General features: G+C 40.0%; 1 protein-coding gene across 1 annotated transcript in view; it reads right to left on the reverse strand.

The window, feature by feature from the left end:
* Positions 1-6,391: 6,391 nt before the first annotated feature.
* Positions 6,392-21,524, reverse strand: part of LOC119409907 (meiosis 1 associated protein) — a 57,286-nt gene continuing 42,153 nt past the window's right edge. The window contains exons 7-12 of the mRNA XM_037676848.1: positions 18,863-18,926; positions 18,619-18,761; positions 16,607-16,722; positions 16,393-16,474; positions 10,027-10,224; positions 6,392-6,520 (exon numbers count right to left, since the gene is read on the reverse strand). Of these exons, the coding sequence (XP_037532776.1) occupies positions 6,392-6,520; positions 10,027-10,224; positions 16,393-16,474; positions 16,607-16,722; positions 18,619-18,761; positions 18,863-18,926 (732 nt within the window). The remainder of the gene's footprint in view (positions 6,521-10,026; positions 10,225-16,392; positions 16,475-16,606; positions 16,723-18,618; positions 18,762-18,862; positions 18,927-21,524) is intronic.

Genomic DNA, 21,524 nt, shown 5'->3' on the forward strand with positions numbered 1-21,524 from the left:
CTTCATCTACTCCTGACATCTTAAACCCAGAGTTATAAGTTGGGTTTTGAGAAAAGTCACATTTTGAGGAGGAAGATGCAAATGGATTCATTCATTCCTTCAACCTTTATTTATAAGTTAGTCTCATTGAGCCACGAGGACTCATTTACAAGAGAGACGTGTTTTAAACAAAACCACAAATGAACTGCACAATAAACATTCATGTAAAAGCATATACAATGAAAAGTAAAATATGTGATATACTGTAAAACAACATAAAAAAGTGCTACATTATAAAGCGATGTAAAATACTAAAAACAGGAACATGTCTGTATGGATTTTTGCATTGAACTTAACAGTTGTTGGTGGGTCCTAAGACAGAGCCTTGTGGTACACCATTGTTGATCGTTAAATAGTTGGAAGAAGTATCATTATGTTGAACACACTGCCTCCATTCTGAGAGGTACCGGTAATTAGAAAACCAACCGATAATATGGTCTGATAAATATCTTAGAGCTTATGGCAGTTTTAAATCAGCTCTAAAGAAAGTGCGAAGTCTAAAGAATCAGCGCAGGAGTGAAAACGTAACGGGACTTTTCAGTGAATAGTCAAAGTTGTCGTTCATTTTCTTCTTGTGGCAAACGGTTCATGTTTTTGATTAGCATGTTCTGATGAGCTTCATTTGAATTTGCTCTCAATCACATTTTTATATAAACAGTAAAAACCTTTAAATAAATGTTTTATTTCAGAATTAATTATATTTTAAATGTTGCAGTTTTCCTTAACGTCTGCTTTAACTCTCCTTTGTTATCTTGAGACCATAACGTTTTAAAAGAACAAGTTCATCTTCTAAAGTTGAGGAAAAATACAAGTTTTATTGTGAAAATACAGTAAAAAACAAAACAAGAATTACAATTCAATAAGAAAATGTGCTCTTATGTGTCTTGGTCAATATGAAGAAACATCTAACGGACAATTATTTCAGTTGCAAACTGGATGTAAACATTTTTGAAGAAATGTCATGTACAGTCAATATCTTACCTGTTGTAGATGGCTTTTTAAACAACCTCAGTTTGGAGAAAAACTACAAGTTAACGACTAGACTGAATAGTGCGAGATTAAAGTCGATTACCACGATCTTAAAACAACTCCAGTCTAAAAAAAAAGTTCATTTATTTTATCTAATTTCAAAGAAGACCAACTTGTGTTGTGGTTTGTTACCAAATAAGGTTCCATATAAACCCCATGTTATAAAATGGAGTGGGTTAACCATGCACAATAACATATAAATAAATAAATAAAATAATAATAATAAATAAATAACATATAAAACCACAAAGATTGATTGTGGTTTAAGATGTGGCTTTACTGATTTTTACACAACTTTCCTTTTCTGCTTGCCAAATACGACAAAAGTTTTATTTTGTGATAGAAGTTTAAAATGGAAGCTTATTGGTCAAAGCTGTGGGAAGTAATGGATGCAGGACAACGTACATGTCCAATACATAATGAAAAAAGTGATTTCACTTGTGCTGCAGGTATTTAAGTTATTGTATAATACTGAGTTTAGTAAATCTGGTATATAAATTAATACTGTTAATGTAGATCTCTGGGCAAAATTTTATAATGGCCTAAAATCCACAAAAAACTGCTTTTTTATTTTTGGCGGAACAAAGTCAAGCTAACATTAAGCACTTTGGATATTTTCTGCAGAACAGATAAAAGTATCAAAAGTGAAGTCGAAAAGGCACGAACGTGTGACTCTTGTGGAGAAGTTTTGGTTACAGTGTGTAGTTTGTGTTGCTGATTGTGTGGGCGTGTTTCTCTGGTCTGACGGTTTTATTTCTGCAGCTTCAGTTTCTGCACCAACAACCTTCAGCTGTCATTTCGGCGTCGAGTCTTCCCGTCTCCTGCTAAAGGTCAGACTTGCAGAAAGAGAACAGAGTCGCACCGACAACAAGAGGCACTGAAACTCGCTCTCACACGAACAGGTGCTTCTGCTCCAGCTGGACAGCTTTTATAAAGACGAGACGAGGAAAACGACAGTCGTCACGTTGCGTTTGTCTTAGCGCAGTAAGCTAACAGCTAGCACAGCTAGCTAACAAGACACACAACAAGCTGTCCTTTAGCTCTACTGTGGCGTCCTCCAACTGCTAATGGAAGTACCTTTGAGTTCACCTTAAACTGTGTGTGTTAGTGAGCAGACGGCATGCTGGGTATTCTGGTCTTCTTTGCTTTGGAAAACAGAACTGATACGGCAGCGGTGTAAAGACCGAAATAGAAGCAGAAAGAACATATTGAGCAGATTGTGTTTTTCTTCAGATTTTTCCAGAAGCCTTTTTTATTCGAAAAAGGGTTTAATCGCTTGCACATTGTTGTCATCTCAAGTCGAGGCTAATCTGTTGAAGAGAAACGAACGTCTTCCTGAGCTGCAGCTGTTGAACTTTAGTTGGTGACTGAAAAATCAGTTTCAATTGTGACCAGAGAGCCGTGCAGTAGAACTGTCATTTCTAACCCGGGCCCGAAGCCATAATAATGTGCTGGATGGGCAGGCCAGGTCGGTGTCGGGCCTTTGATTGCCTCAGAAGATGCGTGCAGCCGACGATCCAATTATATGGCAACATGGATTGCAATGCCTTCACCAGCCGCACGTGGCCATTTGACCACGCGCTGACCGGCCATGAAAGAGGTTAAAAAAAAGTTCAACTACGCTTCAGATGGGACGGCCAGGCAGCGATCCATCAAAGCCCAAATGTACGTTCATTCAGCCGCTGCACTCAGTGGACGTGCGCGGCTGACGATCCAAACAGGTGAGATCACAAAATATCAGACATGCCAGAGCAGGGTCCATGTCTGAATAATGCAGAGTGCAGGCAGAAGCAGGGATTTAATGCACTTTGATGGCCATGAAAGGACAAACACCCCCCTCAGCTCCGATCTTCTGCCCCTTTTACTCAGCCGTGCACGTTTGCACACCGTTAATAACTAAGCAGTCAAAGCTGAATTAAAAATGTCGGGGGGTTCGGGTTCGGACCTGTAATTCAATTTATTGGGCTGGGTGGGGTTTGGAAATGATGGCTACAAGCTGGGGCCGAGTTGGGTCGGATTTTCTTTATTTATCCAGGTAGTCTCATTGAGTCACGAGGACTCATTTTCAAGAGAGACCTGTTTGGGAGCAGATGGTGGGGGTTAAGGGCCTTGCTCATGGGCCCAGAGTGGAGCAAATGAGGGTGGAGTTAGGTGTGGGTGTTTTACCTTTTCCACTCACATACTGAAGTTGTCGGTCCGGGGAGTTGAACCGATGACCTTCCGATCACAGGCCCACCTTCTCTAACCTCTGTGCCACCAAATGACATTTTGTTGTTGTGTGCATTAGAACTGCGATTTCTGGCCCGACCCGATAATCAGGTCTCTCTTGTAAATGAGTCCTCGAGGCTCACTGGGATTTACCTGTCTAAATAAAGGTTGAATGAATTCGGGCCAAAAATTATGTGTTTGATGGGCGGGCCGGGTCGGTCTCGGACTTCTGTGGTTCAGTTTTACGCATCATACAGCGCAAGGAAAACTAAATAAGAATGCACGATATAAAATAATGTTAATCTACTTGTTGAGGAGGAGGCAGTAAGTTTTGAATTTGAATTGAAAGAAGAATGTGAACGGGACTCCTCCTTTGTCCAAGTTCAGTCCAGTCCTTTATCTGAGTTTGTGGGTGACTAAAGGACACAGGAGTGCTACCGAGACTCGAAGCAAGGTGCGGCGCAGGGAGGAGGATGAGGAGGCGCACCTGGGATATACTAAACAAGTAGTTAGGTAAGAAATCTTCCTGCACTTAATACACTTATAAATCACACATAAAGCATTTAAAAGTAAATTATAAATATAAACTGGCTACAGTGGTGGTTTTAACCTCTTTCTGGAGGGGTTTCAAGCGCCCCTAAATTTTAACTCAGCACCTCTGAAATATAAAGAAACCATCACTAAGATTGTGTAAAGAAACTCAGTTGTCAAACCTTAGATTCACCATAATGGTGAATAAATATGGAATAAATGACGAGTCTTAAACGGGGCAGTAAAATCTATAATTTTATTTTTTGCAGTAGTCGGATCATCGACCCACCTGTCAATCAATTCAGTCGGCAAGTCAGCAACTGACCAATCAGCGACCTCGATTTGTCCTGAAGTCAACGCCCCTTACCTGCAGAGCTGCACGAGCGCTTTGTAGTCATAGAGATTTTAATAATAATTGAGTTTACATCTATGGTTTCACGTTAGAAAATGGCATCTACTTAAATCAAAATTCTCTGGGGGAGGACCACCAGACACCCCCACCCACTGCAATTTGCGTTCCGGCATTGTTTGGTTTACAAATTAAGCCCTGACTCAATGGCTGTAAAGCTGACGAGCCATAGTCGTTTCTGTGATTAGCTGTGGTGGCCATCTTGAATCAGGTTGACAGCAAAGGTTAATCTCATGGCAGCGAGTGATTATAATAAGAATAAGCTGCAAATTCCACATTACAGTAAAGTTATTCATCTTAAAAGATGTTCGTTTGCATTTTCTTCAATTTGATTGTTTTGATGTCATCTGAAACTAAACTATTTTTACATCACGGCTGTCAGCTGCTCTTCTTAAAATAAAACGTTTAGCTGAATGCCCTTGTTCTGTTCGAAGGCTGCGGTCAACACAACACAAAGGCCTTTCACTCGTCTGATGGGGACCGACAGGTTCTGCCTTCAGAGGCACCTGAAACCCTCCCATTTCCTCTCCTTCCACTTGAAAAGACCACCGGCTTTTATTTTTAGCTTCTGCGTGGGCAGCTTCTCAGTCATCTGTGTCACGAAGCACAACTTCATTCAGTCTTTTTGTCTCACGGCGCTGCAAAAAGGAAACGGCAGGTTCTCATTCATGTTGTCACAGTTCAGTGGATGAAAGGTGGATTTTCACCCTAACTAGTGACTTTATGACTCAGCTTTGTGAAAAATGTGCTTTATCACTCACCGCCTAAACCAATATTATTATTATTAATGTTGCTTCATCTGACATGAACAGGTATTGTTTGGCATGGTTGCAAGGAGAAAGTCACTGCTCTCCAAAAGGAACATTGCTGCTCGTCTGCAGTTTGCTAAAGATCACGTGGACGAGCCAGAAGGCTGTTGGTAGAACGTTTTGTGGACGAATGAGACCATTTTGGTTAAAATGAAAAGCATTATGTTTGGAGAAGGGAAACCACTGCATTCCTGCATAAGAAATATGGTGGTAGTATCATGGTTTGGGCCTATTTTGCTGCGACGGTTTGCCATCATCGATGGAACAATGAATTCTGAATTACATCAGAGAATTCTAAAGGACAATGTCAGAACATCTGTTCATGAACTGAATCTCAAGAGAAGGTGGGTCATGCAGCAACACAACGACCTTCAGCATACAAGTGGTTCTACCAAAGAATGGTGGAAGCTGTTCTGTACAGAGGAATGGGCTAAAACTCTTCCAAGCTGGTGTGCAGGACTAATCAAGTTACCGGAAACGTTTAGTTTCAGTTACTGCTGCACGGGGGGGTCACACCAGATACTGAAAGCAAAGGTTTACATACTTTTACCACGCACAAATATGTAATATTGGATCCTTTTCCTCAATAAATAAATGGCAAAGTACAATATTTTAGTTGCATTTGTTTAACTGGGTTCTCTTTATCTACTTTTAGGATTTAGGTCATATTTATGCAGAAATATAGAAAATTATAAAGGGTTCACAAACTTTCTAGCACCACTGTAATGTCATTTACAAAGTTTGACCAAAGTGTCTATATGGTAGTCCCTCGATACTTTGTAGTTCGACTTTCACATACTCTTTTGTGGGTTTTCAACATAAGATTGTACACGACACACAATTGGCAATGGGGAAAGACAGACTCAACCCCACCCCCTCCTTTCTCTATCTGAGGCTGTCTGTCACAACAGACAGACTCAGAAAGAGAAAGGAGTCCGTCTTTCCCCATTGCCAATCCTGTGTCCCGTCTGTTGTGACAGACAGCCTCAGAAAGAGAAAGGAGAGGGCGGAGTCTGTCTTTCCCCATCGCTACTGCTCAGGGAGCAGGGATGAACAGATCAGATGAACAAATGTAGAATATTGGAGAAAATTCTTAGGTGGAAAAATAAGTGAATCAGTTTAAAAAGAGAGAGAGAGTGGCTGAGTGTGGCTCACTCAGGTATAAGAGACCCCCACACTCCCTCCTCTCTCTTTCTGAGGCTGTCTGTCACAGCAGAGCAGAGACACAACAGTCAGGCGTGCAACAGACAGCCTCGAAAAAAGAAAGGAGGGGGCAGGTGTGTGTGTCTGTCTTATACCTGAGTGAGCCGCACAAGCAGCGTGGATTGTTTATTTAAAATAATCAAGCGTGACCCAAACAAAGTCTTTAGTCCCCCATGGCGATCACTGAGCGGGCCAGGCCACCAGGAAATGTCCCGGTGCTCCTGATGGCCAGTCGCCCCCGGGGCTCAGTAACCGTAGCATCAGTCTGTCTGCTCTCTCTCGCTGTGCTCTTCTAGAGAGTTTAGAACATTAAGAACATTGCAAGAGTGTGGGAAGGGTTTATAAAGCTTTAAAATATATATAAATACTAAAATAAATATAACGTCCCTACTTTACGGATTTTCATCTGTCGCGGGGGTGTCTGGAACATAACCCCTGCGATAATCGAGGGACTACTGGAAATCCATCACTTCTCAGCATAAGATGCTCTTAGTGTGAAGGTACCAGGCGATGTGCTTTCCTTCAAGGTAATCTGGGCCGTTAACTGAGAAGAATTTCAACCTTTAAATTACAGAATCAGAATAAGCTTTATTATCATTGTACTGAGATACAGTGAGATTATGTTCGAACAGTCGTCAGCAAAGATGGGCACTCGGAGTGCACGATGCTGCCGCTACAGGAGCGCAGCCTTTTATTCTTTATCAAAATACTTTTTTAGATAGAAAAAGTGAAAAGGCCATGAGGATCGATGGTGGTATTACAAAAAAAGATCTCTTCACATCTTGTCCTATCAGGACACGATTTAAGACGTCAAAAATCTCTACCAGCAGCACATTTATAAACACACTACATATATACTTGATGACAAGATGGTGAGATTTGTCCACGAAGCACTTCCAGATAGGCCATAGTCCTGATAAGATGTTGGTCAGCCTGTAGTTAAATGCTTTAATTTTTAGCGCTTTGAACTAGTTTGGTGTTTCAACATGATGTCTCTGGGTGACTTAGCTTCACATTTATGCTAAGAAAAAAAAATCTACTTTTCTAGACTCCCAGAAGAGACTTCTTTGAGTTTATTTTGCACTTTTCATGTAGGTCCTGACTTCACCTCCTCACTTCCTCCTCGCAGAGATGAACTTCCTCTTTCAGCCCTTGGCTCTGCTGCGTTGGTAAGACAGCTGAATATTTTTGATTTGTGATTCTTCTCTGTGTGTATAGTATCTGATTCCTGTGGCCGGAGCGAACAATTCCAGGAAAGCGACAGCGTGTTACAGATTCTGAGACACAAAGACACTTTAAAACTCTTTTTTTCTACTTTTTCTTAGTGTGTGCTGCAGATTGTTGCAAAAAAGAAAAAGGAAATGGAACATTAAGAATAAAGCAGGAAGTCGCAGTACTAATATTATCCCAACGCAGATATAGATGAGTTAAAAAAAAAAACTGCTCAACTTGACAGCCCAACCGCTTTCTGTGATGGAAACAAAAAGGCCCCAAAAAAATAGAATTTTTTCTTTTTTTATTAAAGCAATTTTGAAGAAAGTGTATAAAAAGTTAGTTGAAGTGAGATCGTAAGAAACAAACGTCGCAGACGAGACACCCGTGAGGTGAAAGGTCAGGGTGCATCCTCAGGAAACAATGAATCTAAACTCAGAGGTAGGGAACAAACCGTGCAGCCGTGACGACTTCGTGTCAGAAAAGTTCTGCTGAACATGGGATGTTTGCAAAGTTAACCTTTATAAAAGGTTTAGGGCCTTAGGAGTTCAACGCTAAAGTAGCACTCTGTGGGAGCATCAGTGGGCGGTTAAAGGTTAAAAGTGGTTTAACGTCCTCTTTTAGTTCTTGCCGTTACATAATTTATTTATTTTTATTTAGTAACTCTCATATCACAGCGAAAAATCAGAGAACACGTTCAGTACAAATACAAAACACACTGAAAAGACAGAACTTCCCAACGCTCCACATCATGCTTCCTCTGTAGTTAAAACAATAAACACGAGAACTCTATCGACCGAACACAACGCGACAGCCGAACAGGAACAGATCGAGTTAAACATTAGATACAGATCGTAAAGAAGAACGGCAAACTACGAACTTAGCTGCTTCCAGTGGAAACCTGAAAAAGTGGCATGAAATGTTGACTTTTGTCAACCCACGTGTGTCTGTGACCTTCAGTTTGCAGCGTGAAGGTCATGTGGAGGAGCTCCCGCGCAGAACTTTTTCACCTTTATGGAGACAGAAACGCTGCTCTGCTCTTTGAACAAATGAGTGAAATGTGCAGGCACAACGCCGCACACTTTATAAGAGTTCAACAGAAAGAAAAGCAAAAGGGGGCGAAATTTAAAAACTTAGCCCGAGCCACGCTTTCAGCTGATACATTAACTCGAGTCAGATTCCTGATATTTTGTCTTGGTTGCAGGTTCATCAACAAGAGTTTGATCTGTCTCATGACGTTCTGTTACTCTGTCCACATCAGAATCAATAACGATGGGATGACCCAGCCGTCTTTATAGCTTCAAACTTAACCCGCTGACAAGAGAAGTCTACACTAAATGATGCACTTATATATTTTTAAAGAAAATATTAAGAAATACAATATTCTACATTTTAAATGATCATCTTGAGGGACCAGATTTGGTCCGCGGCTCTTCAGTTTGACATGGGGAGAAGAGAAATGTGGGTGAAAAGCTTTTTTTTTGGTTTGTGGTTCTTGTTAAAGACAAAAGCTTCGCTGTGAATTTTTAATTTGTGAACGAAGTTTTGTGACGTCGCCGCAGAAGAAGTCGCCGGGCGTTGGTTTGACCCCGAACAAAAGAAAGTTCAACTGGGGGGCGGAATGGCGGGAGACTCATTAAGCCTAAGTGTGTGTGTGTGTGTGTGTGTGTGAGGATGAAACTGACCTGCTTCTGAACACAAACCATTTAAAAATTGTCTACAAGTAAAACCAAATCCCTGAACTCAAATCAACCTTTTGAACCAGAATTTACAGTTTTACTGAACACACAGAGGATTTGATCACTTTAGTCTTTCATCCCCGGAGCGGGAGCTGGCTGTGGGGGGGTGAAGGGGAGCAGAGAGGGCCCCCTCTGTTTTCTGCTTTACTCCCCGTCTCATTAAAACAGTGAGGCTGTGTTCGAACCGTGACTGAGGGGCAAAATGAAAAAAGACCGTGCTTGTGGCCTTATACACACACCACCGGCGCTGTTTGAAGCCTGAATTATTGCTTCGCGACAAACTTTTAAAGTCTAAAATTAGGCACGTCGGTGTGTTTTACAGTTAACGCACAGGAAGTGCTTTTTACAAACGTTAACGAGCTTAAATCTCTCTGATCTCTGCCAGTTTTTGTTCTTTTTTTTTTTTGCCATTACCGTAGGAAGCGCTCATTGTCCTGCTGTTTCCCTTCTTTTCATCTTTTTCATAGTTTATGGGCTGCAATTTTCGGTTTTGCTGTCTCAGCAGTTTACACACACACACAGCGGTGAGCTGAAACTTTCCCTTTTTAAAAAAAAAATCTACGACACGCTCACATTTACTCACACAAAAGTAGACGAGCTCAGGCTGAGAATGTGTCTAAATGAACGCAGAATGAATGTTCTCGCTGTGTCTAATGCAAATTACTCTCTTTTTTCCACACTATTTAAAGGCTTTTCAGAAGTTTACAATGAGACCAATTAGCAGTTTGCGCCATGTGTGTCGATTAAGTTGGACTGAAAATGTAGGGAAACCCCTCTGAAGTGAAGGTTGCTCGTCCTCTCTCTGAGTTTTTTCCCCACTCACCGTCCATCGTTACTGTAAAGTCACAGAGTCACTGTCATCCTTGTCTTCTTCCTGCCGGGCTGGGGTCGGGGCCCGGCGGCTGCTGCTGAGGAAGCTCAGAGCGGGACGGGAGGCCTTAGAGGGAGGAGGTCCCAGGGAGGAGGAGGAGGAGGAGGCGGCGGAGGGCAGCGGAGCCACGGTGGCCCTGACCTTGCTGTGGGATTCGAGCTGGCGGCTTTGGAGCTGAAAGACGACAACACACACATTGTGTGAATTTTTCATTTTGAAAACTCAAGACGTCTCACAGAACGTTGTTCAACACATTAAGAAATAGTTCAGATCTATTGAAGCGGGATTCTGTGGAAATGTTATGAACACAAAATATCTTACCTGCTGTAGATAACCCTTGGAACGACCTCAATTTGGAGAAATTGTTTTATTTTGATTAAACTGATGAGCTACCATGTTCTCCCAGTTGAGCCAAGACTATATATATATATATATATATATATATATATATATATATATATATATGTATGGATATATATATATATATATATAATATATATATACATATATACATATATATATTATATATACATATATATAGTATATATATATATACATATATATAGTATATATATATATGTATATATATATAGTATATATATATGTATACACACATATATATATATATATATATATATAGTATATGAATATATATGTATACCTACACAGTGTATATTTATATATCTATATATATCTATACATATATATGTATACAGTACATACACAGTGTATATTTATACATATATATATGTGGGTGTGTGTGTGCGCATATATATGTATATATGTATATATACATATACATATACACACACACACACATATATACGCTCACAGACTCATGTTCATGTTTGTGCTGATGTTCAATGTTTTATGTTATGAGTGCTTAGTGTATATTTAGTTGATGTTTTTCTTAGTTCATATGTTAGATGTTATTACTGTTTTTCTTAGACATTTTATTGTTGGATGTAACTGGGACCCCGTGTACATAATTTCGCTCCACCACATGTACCACATGAGGTGCGAATGACAATAAAGAAACTCTGACTCTGATACACACACACACACACACACACACACACACAGGTTTGTTTTGCTATCTTTATGGGGCCTTTGCATTGACTTCCATTCATTTTTCATTCATTTCTATAGCCTAACCATGACCTTTATCCATAACCTAACCATTACCAGTACATACCTAACCCTAAACCTAACACATCCTCAATTCACACCTTAGTCCTAAACCTAGCCCCTAACCCACCAACGGGAATTCTTCTTATGGGGCTCGGGCTTTGGGCCCCATAAGGAGCAGTTGGTCCTCACAATGCAGTATAAGTTGGAAAAATGGGCCTCACAAAGTAGCATAAACAAGGACACACACACACACATATACATATACATATACATATATATATATATTAATATACACTGTGTATGTATACATATATATACTATATATATGTATATGTATACATATATATATGTATATACACACAAATTTTTATATATATTATATATAATTATATATTATTTTATATATATTATATATATATAATATATATGTATATGATACATACATATATGTATATGATACATACATATATACACACACACACACTAATTATATATATATATATATATATATATATATAGATAGATAGATATAATGTTAAGCTTGTGTTTCATTGGGCTCCAACCGTTGATGGCATATTGTAAACTGTATTTACGAGGGAGTTTCAAAATGTCTAAACCTCCGTGGGGATTTTTAATTTCCTCACTTGAGTCACAGAACTTTGTTCTTGTGTCGATGAAACTTTGATCCTTTATGAAAAATTTTCGCAACAAGTTTTTTTTCCCCCCTCCGAATTGTCACAAAGTTGGTGGGAGCATCTCAGAGCCTTCTCAGTTCTGAGTTCATGAAATGTGAGAAAACTTTGGGAGGTTAAAAAAAAAAAAAATCGATCGCCACTTGTTCACACAAATGTTACAAGTTTACTGTGTTTTTCGGATTATAAGGCACATTAAGCGAAACAAAACAGTCAGATAAGTCAAAATGTATTTAACTCATTCACAGTAACCACATAAAATCAGTTTGAAGTCAGTAAACACAACCACAATTCATACATGACTATAAGGCTCACTGTTGATAGTTGAGTAAATTAAAGGATTTTAAATGCGCCTTATAATCCGAAAAATACGGTAGTTGCCATTTGATTCAAAGTGAATTTTTGTTTTTCATATTTTCTTGAGCCTCTAAATCTAACTAGCTGCTAACAATCACAGCCCAGGTAGCTAAAGGCTTTACATTTCCTTCAACTTCACCTTAGACAGTTCTTTACATATAATCCTATAATTAATTGCAAGCGCAATTATTAGCAGCAGCAGCCAGCTGTAGCACTTGTGGTGCAGCAAGGGGCACGTCCAGCAGGAATATCTTGTTTCTGTCGACGCATGTGGGTGATGTCAAGGTTTCTAGTATGCACAGCGCAGAGCTGTTTTAAGGCGACAGCAATCCATTTAGAGGTTGGTCTGCTCAGACTAGCCATTAGCTCATCAATCTCCTGCTGCCCTTGGGTCAAACCGACTCACAGGGCCTCAGTGTTAAAACTGTAGCCTGGTGGGATATTTTGACCCGAGGACAACCCAGGTTCAATTCTCCAAGCTGAAGTCTTTCAAAGAGCTACAACAGGCAAAAATAATGTTTCTCTATAGAACCATCCTTCAAAAGATCTGAACTATCCCTTTAAAAGAGTAGAAAGGGAAGAGGTTCAGTAGGAAATAAACCAAAACAGATGTACAGATCAGAGAAAGGCACGAACAAAGCATAAACATTATGCCGAGAGTCTGAGGTCGGATTCCAGAGCGTGCCAAAGAACAGAACAAAACAAAAGCAGAGCGGCGAACATTTTCTCCGTGTTTAGAGCGATTTGCATGTCAGCGGCCTTATCGCCCGCGATGAGTCACACCGCCTGCAGATAAAATGAAATAATAACGGGAGAGGAAACCAAGATGAGGCGCTCTTACTAAACTGCTCCAGTAAATGAGTAAAGGTGTCAAATTCGAGTCAAACTTTGCCAATTTTTTTTAGCTTCCACAGCAGCTGCTACATTTCAGCCTCGGCAGCACTTCTGAATGTTAGTTTTTATATTCATCACGGTAACAAATACTGTGTTTAATCAGTAGCTGTGACTCACTGTGAAAGTACTAAAACTAAAAGAACGAGTCGAAGCATTTTCTGCTTTTGTTTAAAATTTCTGAAATGTTTTGGCTCCAAAGGACTTCCTGTTTTAACACGTAAAGGTCCAAGCTGTTATTTCACATACAGCCACGATCTTTGTGTTACGAGTGAACTAAAATGTTTTACTTTGTATTTATGATACGTTTCCTTGAGCATATTGCGTTCAAGGTGAAATACAGTATTGTACCTTTTACCCTGCAACATATTTGACAGCTTTACGTACACAACATAACATAAAAAACAAGCACTTTTAAAAATTAACCACATTTTTAGTTCACTGCTTTCCACATAAACATTTTCTGCTGCACATGCACCTCTACTCTACACCAGTGGTTCCTAACCCTGGTCCCTGAGGAACACCGCCCTGCATGTTTTAGCTGTTCCTCTCCTCCAACACACCTGATTTGAATGAATGGGTGATTAACAGGCTTATGCTGAACTTTAGGAAGTAATTAAAGCACTGAATCAGGTGTGTTGGAGAAGAGAAACAAAACATGCAGGATGGTGTTCCTCAAGGACCAGTATTGGGAACCGAAGTGTTTGGTGGAAATAAAGTAAGATATTTTATAAAAACAGCGTAGTGAACAAGTGAAGCCATAATGTCCAGTCTAATCCGGAGTATATTGTAGTTTTATAGTCAAGAGTTTGTGCAGATGGGATGAGGATTTTAAACATCTGCTTATGACACACAATCATGGTGGTTTTTGGGTACAAAATAACAAATTACATCTACAATAAGCATTTTAATTTATTTCTTGCTAACCATCACATCCACAGAGGTAGAGTTTCATAAAGGGAACCCAGTCTCTTCACATAAAGTAGTCCCTCGAGACTTGGCGGTTCGACTCTCGCAGACTCACTGTTTTGCGGGTTTTCAACGTAAGAGTGTACACGATACACGATTGTCAACTTTAATATTACTCGTGATTGGGACGGCATGAGATAAAACGTTAGCGGGAGCTGACAGGAGTGGGAATCGACCAATATGACCAAAAACAAAACAAACAAACAAAACTTCTGACAGGCGCCACCGTTTTGTAGTTTTCTTTCAATAAGCCTACACTGTAAAGCAAATAAAAAGAACTACACGGCCCAGAAGCCAACAGTGCTTCCGACTGCTGCATTCTACTGAAATTCACAGAAAAGCAATGGAGGGAGCGAACACTAGCGGAGAAACCGATGTGGTAAAAAATAGTTTTGCAACGCAAAGTCAGAAGTAACGATCGATCTATTAAACTCACAGAACTGGCAGGAAAGTCTCAAATAACCCTGAAGCTGAACTCATCCTTCAAGTTGTAGTATCTTCACTCGTGAGTACACATAGACAACATTGCAGGACTGTACAGTACATGTGTTGTTAAAATTGCACAGGTTTAAGAGTTTAGAACATTGCAAGAGTGTGGGAAGGGTTTATAAAGCCTTAAAATATATATAAATACCAAAATAAATACAATGTTGCTACTTTACAGATTTTCACCTATCGCGGGGGTGTGTGGAATGTAACAATAAGTGATAAGTGAGGGACTACTGTATATTAAAAAGTTAAACTTTAAGTCAGTACAATATCCTCTTCATGCATTAAGACTTTACCAACTGAATATTTGTACCTTGGTTACCATTTTTTGTTACTTATGGCTCTTTCGTATAACTTGTCCCTTTTGTATTATCACTAGTTTTATTTTTGTATAGTTTCGTACATATATACTTTGACATTTTTCTCCCAAGTTTTGTGTTTTTGTCATAAATGGCTTTATTGTTGCACTGTAATTGTTTGTATTGTTGCGCTGGTTGCAATAAAATTTTCCAGGTTAGGAAAACTAATTACCAGTAAACATATAAAAATGAATATTTGAACACAGCAGGAAGATAGTAATGGTACGAATCAACAAAAATCAGGTCTTCCACCCCCACATATCTTAAGTGTGCTTTTATTTTTAGTCAGATTTATTATCAGTTACTGTAAAAATTATGGTCTCTGGAATTTCTTAGAGGCTCACAAATGTAAAAAGCAAAACATACAGTAACTGAGTGAGGTAATATGAAAATCAAAAATATAGAGATAGAGGTAAAATAAAAATAAAAACATTACTGAAAGAAAAACATTATTTTATGATATGATAAACATGGGATCGGAAAATGCATTTATAATAGGATTTCAATACGGTCAGTTCTTCCTCTGAGGAACACTAGAGGGCAGTAATGTTCCTGTGAGGTTTCAAAAGATTCGGACAAAATAAAATAAAACAAACAGAAGGATTTTTAAACTTTGTCGGAAGTAGTTGTGTTTACTGACACCAGTAAAATAAAAATATATAAAACCCCAGAGAATAATAAATGTGTGGCAGATTTTTCCGGAGGGTTAACCTTTGATCATGTGCTGAAATGGTTAAAAGATGCTCAGAAACTTAAATATATACATAAAAAAGAGCTAAAATCTTTTTTTTTTATATCCAAACTAAGCATCTAAAATGTTATTTTGGACGTTCTCTCCACCAAATGACACAGCATGAGCTTATTAGTGTTTTTGTTCAAAACTGAGAGCCACAAAGTATTTTAAAAACAGTATGAAGATGTCCTTTTAGATATGAACAAAGCAAAAGTCTAACTTTAGAACCAGTATCTGGTTTACTGAGACTAGGCAGTAAATGGCAGAGAGGACACGGAGACAACTTGGAGGATTTTTTTTGTCAGAAAATCACTTATTCTGTTGCATTTTTCTACAACAATTCCTTAAATGTTACCCATTAAAACAACCATTCAACTAATCTTTTGCAGATGCACTTGGAAACTAGTTCCCAGTATGACAATAAAAAGCTTGAGAAACACAGTTTGATTACCTAAACCAGCCTTGGAGGACGTATTGAAACAACAGTTGCATCTAAAAACACCTCTCCTTTCTTTATGCGGAGGTTTCTGCAAACTCCGTTGAGAAAGTTGCGAAGACGATTTTAGATACATTGCACATAAACTTACATGACATTTATTTTTGGACAGCAGAGCACTGAACTGTCTTCGTACATGCTGCCATCTAGCGAGCAAATAAGGAACTGAAAAATAAAGTGGCGGTGATGAGCAGCAGGTAATGACTTTTCCAGAGCTGTGTTTACCTGCCGTGGGGGTCGGCTCACTGCGTTTTTAGGGCTCTGCAGTGTCTGAGGCTGCGCTCTGTTGGCAGCTGCTGACTGGAGCCTGAAACCACAAAAACTAGAATCCTGATCTGATCATTTCCACTGCGCTCATCTTCATTTGAACCTTTTTGTTGGCTCATTGTCTAAGTCTTAGCTCTGACAGTTTGGAAAGAGGTGCACAAACTGATCTGACCTGTACGGATATCGCGGCTGCGACAGCAGGCCTCTGCTCCTGAGGTGCTGGTACAGGTTACTGCTCAGTAAAAGAGGGTTCAGCACAAAGTCCTCCTCCATCTGAGAGAGACAACCCTGGAGCAGACAGAAAACACACGAGAATTAGCACAGTTCTGCAAAATATCCTCTAATGTGATGCTCCTGATCATTTAAAGTGAGGCTCTGTGGGAAAGTTAAACATTTATTATCTTACCTGCTGTAGATAGCTCTGTGAGAGGCTTTGGTTTGGAGACACAGTTTATTTCTGACCAGATTGATGAGCTAATGGCTAGTCCGAGTGGACTATTGAGGCCTTTAAATAACTCTAGTTGCAAAATTTAACAACAGTTCATGTTATATGTTGTAATGATGTATTACAAGATTTTTTAGGCATAAATATCTTCATATTAGCATCAGCTAATGCTAATGCTGATGCTTTATTTAGTCAAAAATAACCATAAAATTTTATGTAAACAACAGAGAAGTTAACAGGAACACAGTGACTAACCATTAGCTTGTCAATCCGATTCAAAATTAAACTTAATTTATCCAAATTAAGGTAATTCAAAAAGATATCTACAACAGGTAAGATATTTATTGTTCATTCGAACCCCACTTTAGCAGAAGTGAAGAGTTGCAATAGTTAAATAAGACCGATTGCCTCTAAATACTTGGCCTGTTGCAATAAACAATGAATCAATTAAACACATGATAAATGAAAATTATTGACCTCATGTCACAACTCCAAAATTCACGGTTGAAACCCGTGCCTTCGTGTAAAAAGTTGTTTTTCTCTGCAAAAAGAAGCTGAAAACTTGTTTACTAGTTTATTATTTAAAGCTTTGTGTGAAAAATGTTATGCTAAAGAGCTCAAATCACACCGAGCGTCCACCATTTTGAGAGACAGCCCATGTCACGTCAAGGGGCCTCCCTGCCATATTTCTAAAAGAGACACGCTGCTCGCTCCCTCACTGTCCATCCTTCTGTTCAGACCGTCTTATACTGCCATCCGGTGGTCAAAAAAAGGTACTACATGCAAAACAAACGTATTTCTTCTTAAATTTGACAATAATTACTAATTATTGTCAAATTTCTAACAATATTATAATTTATCGCAATAATTTCGGAGACAATTAATCGTCCAGCAAAATGTGTTATTGTCACAAGCCTACTAAATATTACGATAATCTCTGCTGTTCAAAATTCATTCCTAAAAGATTTAAGACCAACAAATATTTAGATTTTTATTAGATTCCACGTGGGCATGAGTGCTTTCAAACATGGATCATCGAGGTTTGGACCCAAAGTGCAGTCACTGATTGAGAAACAAAACTCTGATCATAAAAAAAAAAAAAAGCTGACAAGGAAGCAAACAAACTGAAAACTAACAGGAGCCCACAGCAACCAGGAGTCATAAATTGTTTGAAAACAACAAAAGAAACCAGAGAACACACACACGCACTGTTAATGAAGGTAAACTGGGAGAATATAAACTGGCAGGGTGATGGCAAAGTGAGTGCAGCTGGGCTGATCAGTAAATGAGGGACAGGTGAGCAATGAGTTGGATCCAGAGATCACGGAGAGTAACAACGATGAAGAACTGGAAAAAAAACTAAACACAATTAAATGAATCCAACATTTTTCACTCAGGTCCTCTGGACAGGTTCTTTTTTTGTGCTGAAACGTTTCCTGACTGAAAAATGTTGGATTGTATACCTGGATTATTGCGCATGGACTTTGTTGTTTTCAACAATTAAATTAAGTGACAACAATAAACAAATGACAAGCTAAAACAGAACTATGAATATAATGTGTGTTGTAGTTTTATCAAGTTGAATCAAAATCTAAAACCAAGTATATTTTATACTGAATATACTGTAGAAGCCATTAGATCTTGGTTTAATGCAGCCACGAGGAGCTGGAGGTTTAGAGCTTCTCTTTCTGTACGTGTCTTTGTCTGATTGTTGTATAAAAAAAAGACACATGTCAAACCTGAACAGTCTGCATGGCGTGAGGTGCAGGGTCCTGAGCTGAGACTGGCAGTGAGCAAGGCAGCAGGAGTTCCCTGGAGACAACAGGCTTCAGGAGGAGGGAGAGGGACGGGGACGACTGGAGGACGTAGTAAGAACACACTCCTATAACACACACACACACACACACATGTACAGGGTGTACAAGAACAATCACAAGACCTGACAAACTACCAACATCTAGTTTTAGTTCTGCACACACAGACCTGAGGATCCAGATGTGGACCTCTTATCAGCCTCCACCTTCAGCAGCAGGAACAAGTCTCGACTCTGAAAGTGGGACAAATAAATCCAGCAATAATCTTAATCGTAGATCACGTGATCTTGTAATAACTCGAGCAATCGTTGATAACGTCACAATATTTTCAGGATTAGAGCAAAACGTCATTAAATCTGTAATTTTTCTATAAAAAGCAGTTTTAGTTTAAAAGTCCAGCATCTGTATCCCCTCAACAAATGCTTGGTCAGTAATTTAATCTCATGATAATTTGATTCGAGGCCATATTCTGGTACATGCTAGGATATTTACGTAGACAACGGTGAACATGACTCATTTTAGTTTGTATCTGTGTGATCTGAGTTTTTGTGAGGCGTGAACTTGCACAACGCTGATAACAGTTAAAAGAGAAAAACGTAACTGTGTTCATAACTGGATGACCAGTTAATAACCAGTTAATAACCAGTAACAGACTCACGGGTTTCTACTGTTGTTTTGTGAGTTAAGAACTGAAAAGTTCAGAACCACAGGAGGTCTTCATCATGACGAGGATTGCCTGATCTTCAACTCCATCTTCTACCTTAGCCCTGTCATGGAGGCAACTAGTCCAGGAGAGAAACCCAGACAAAGCTCTCTCATGGGACTTTCCAGCTCCTCCTGGGGGACTCTGAGGTGTTCCCAGACCAGGTAAGATACACGATCCCTCCAGCGAGTTCTGGGTCTGCCCTGGGGTTTCTTATCAATGGGACATGCCCAGAAAACCTCCAAAGGTAGGAGTCTAGGAGACTGTGGGAGTTCCAGTCACGTCTTTCCTGAGGTCACTAGATGGCGCCAGATGACCAATCTCCTTGATGAGATGTCCAGCGTATAAAAGGCAGATGATGACTCATCTTCAACACTGGAGCATTACCTCGCCAATGATTTATGCCTCTAGCCAGTCATATTTCTAGTGACCTAAGTTTACTTACCTGTACCTTTTGATGTTTCCAGTGAACCTCCCGAGACCTACCTGTTCTCGGACTCCTTTGTGTAATTCTTAATTAAGTCGTCTTTTTATTCTGAGGAGACTCAGGTCCTTTAACACCTGCAGGACCATGCTGCAGATGTTTTACCACTCGGTGGTCTCCAGCGTCTTCTTCTACGCTGTGGTGTGCTGGGGCAGCAGGGTGAAGAAAGCTGATGCCAACAGACTCGATAAACTCATCAAGAGAGCTGGTTCAGTTCTGGGAGTGGACCTGCAGTTTCTGACAGAGGTGACTGAGCAGAGGACGCTGAGGGAACTGCTCCAGATCCTGAACAACACGTCACACCCCTGCATGCCACAGTTGTAGACTGAGATCACCGAGTAAAGCTGTCATGTCTAACCCGGGCCCGAAGCCCGGACCGACCTGAATTCGGAGCGGGCTGGGCCGTAATAATTTGCTGGATGGGCGGGCTGGGCCGGGCTTTTGATTGCATCAGCGGATCAGCCATGATCCAATTATATGGCAACATGACTTGCCAAACTTTTCAATTATATGGCAACATGTCTTGCCATACTATCCAATTATATGGCAACACGTCTTGCCATACTATCCAATTATATGGCAACATGTCTTGCCATTCTATCCAATTATATGGCAATGTGGCTTGCCATACTATCCAATTATATGGCAACATGGCTTGCCATAATATCCAATTATATGGCAACATGGCTTGCCATTCTATCCAATTATATGGCAATGTGGCTTGCCGTACATTCACCAGCCTCACACGGCCATTTCTCCGCGAGCTGACCGGCCTTGAAAGATGTTAAATAAAGTTCAGTTACGCTTCAGATGGACTACTGCCAGGAAGCGATCCATCGCCCAAATGGACGTTCATTCAGCCGCTGCGCTCAGTGGACGCGTGTGGCCGACGACGCTAACAGGTGAGATCCCAAAGAAGACATGTCAGAGCGGTCCAAGTCTGAGTAATGTAGAAGTAGAAGCAGGGATTTAATGCGCTTTGACGGCCATGAAAGCACAAACACCCCCTCAGCTCCGATCTTCTGCCCCTCTTATTCAGCCGCGCACGCCCATCGACTGTCAATAACTATATAAGCAGTCAAAGCTTAATTGAAAATGTCGGGGGTGGGGGTTTCAGGTTCGGACCTGTAATTACTGTGAATTTGTTGGGGCAGGTGGGGTTCGGAAATGATGGCTACGGGCTGGGGCCGGGACGGATCTGATTTTTTGGGCCCGAATGCAACTGTACCACCGAGGTGCTCCACAGAACAACACAGGAAGTCCTTCCTCCCTGTGGCTATCAAACTTTTTAACTGCTCCCCTTTTCTGCACATAGGACAATGCAATTAATACTGTACCACAATAAACACTTTAATGTTTCTATCTGTTTTAGAACTGAACTGTTGGAACTTTTATATTCTCTGTTATTTTAATATATTGTTTATGTTCCTTTGTACTGAAACTCTGGCACAACAATTTCCTGCGGGATCAATAAATCTTATCAATCTCCCGCTCCATCCTACTGTACCGTCACTCCTGAACGAGACGGATTCTTGAACTCCTCCACCTGAGGCAAAGAACCCCAACACCCCAAAATTGGAGGGGTCTTGCCTTACCCTACTGTGAAAAACCCTTGCCTTAAATTTAGGTAAAATTTCCAAATAA

Source organism: Nematolebias whitei, chromosome 1 (genome assembly GCF_014905685.2).
Source record: "Nematolebias whitei isolate Nwh7 chromosome 1, NemWhi1, whole genome shotgun sequence".
In the NCBI taxonomy this organism is placed as follows: Eukaryota; Metazoa; Chordata; class Actinopteri; order Cyprinodontiformes; family Rivulidae; genus Nematolebias; species Nematolebias whitei.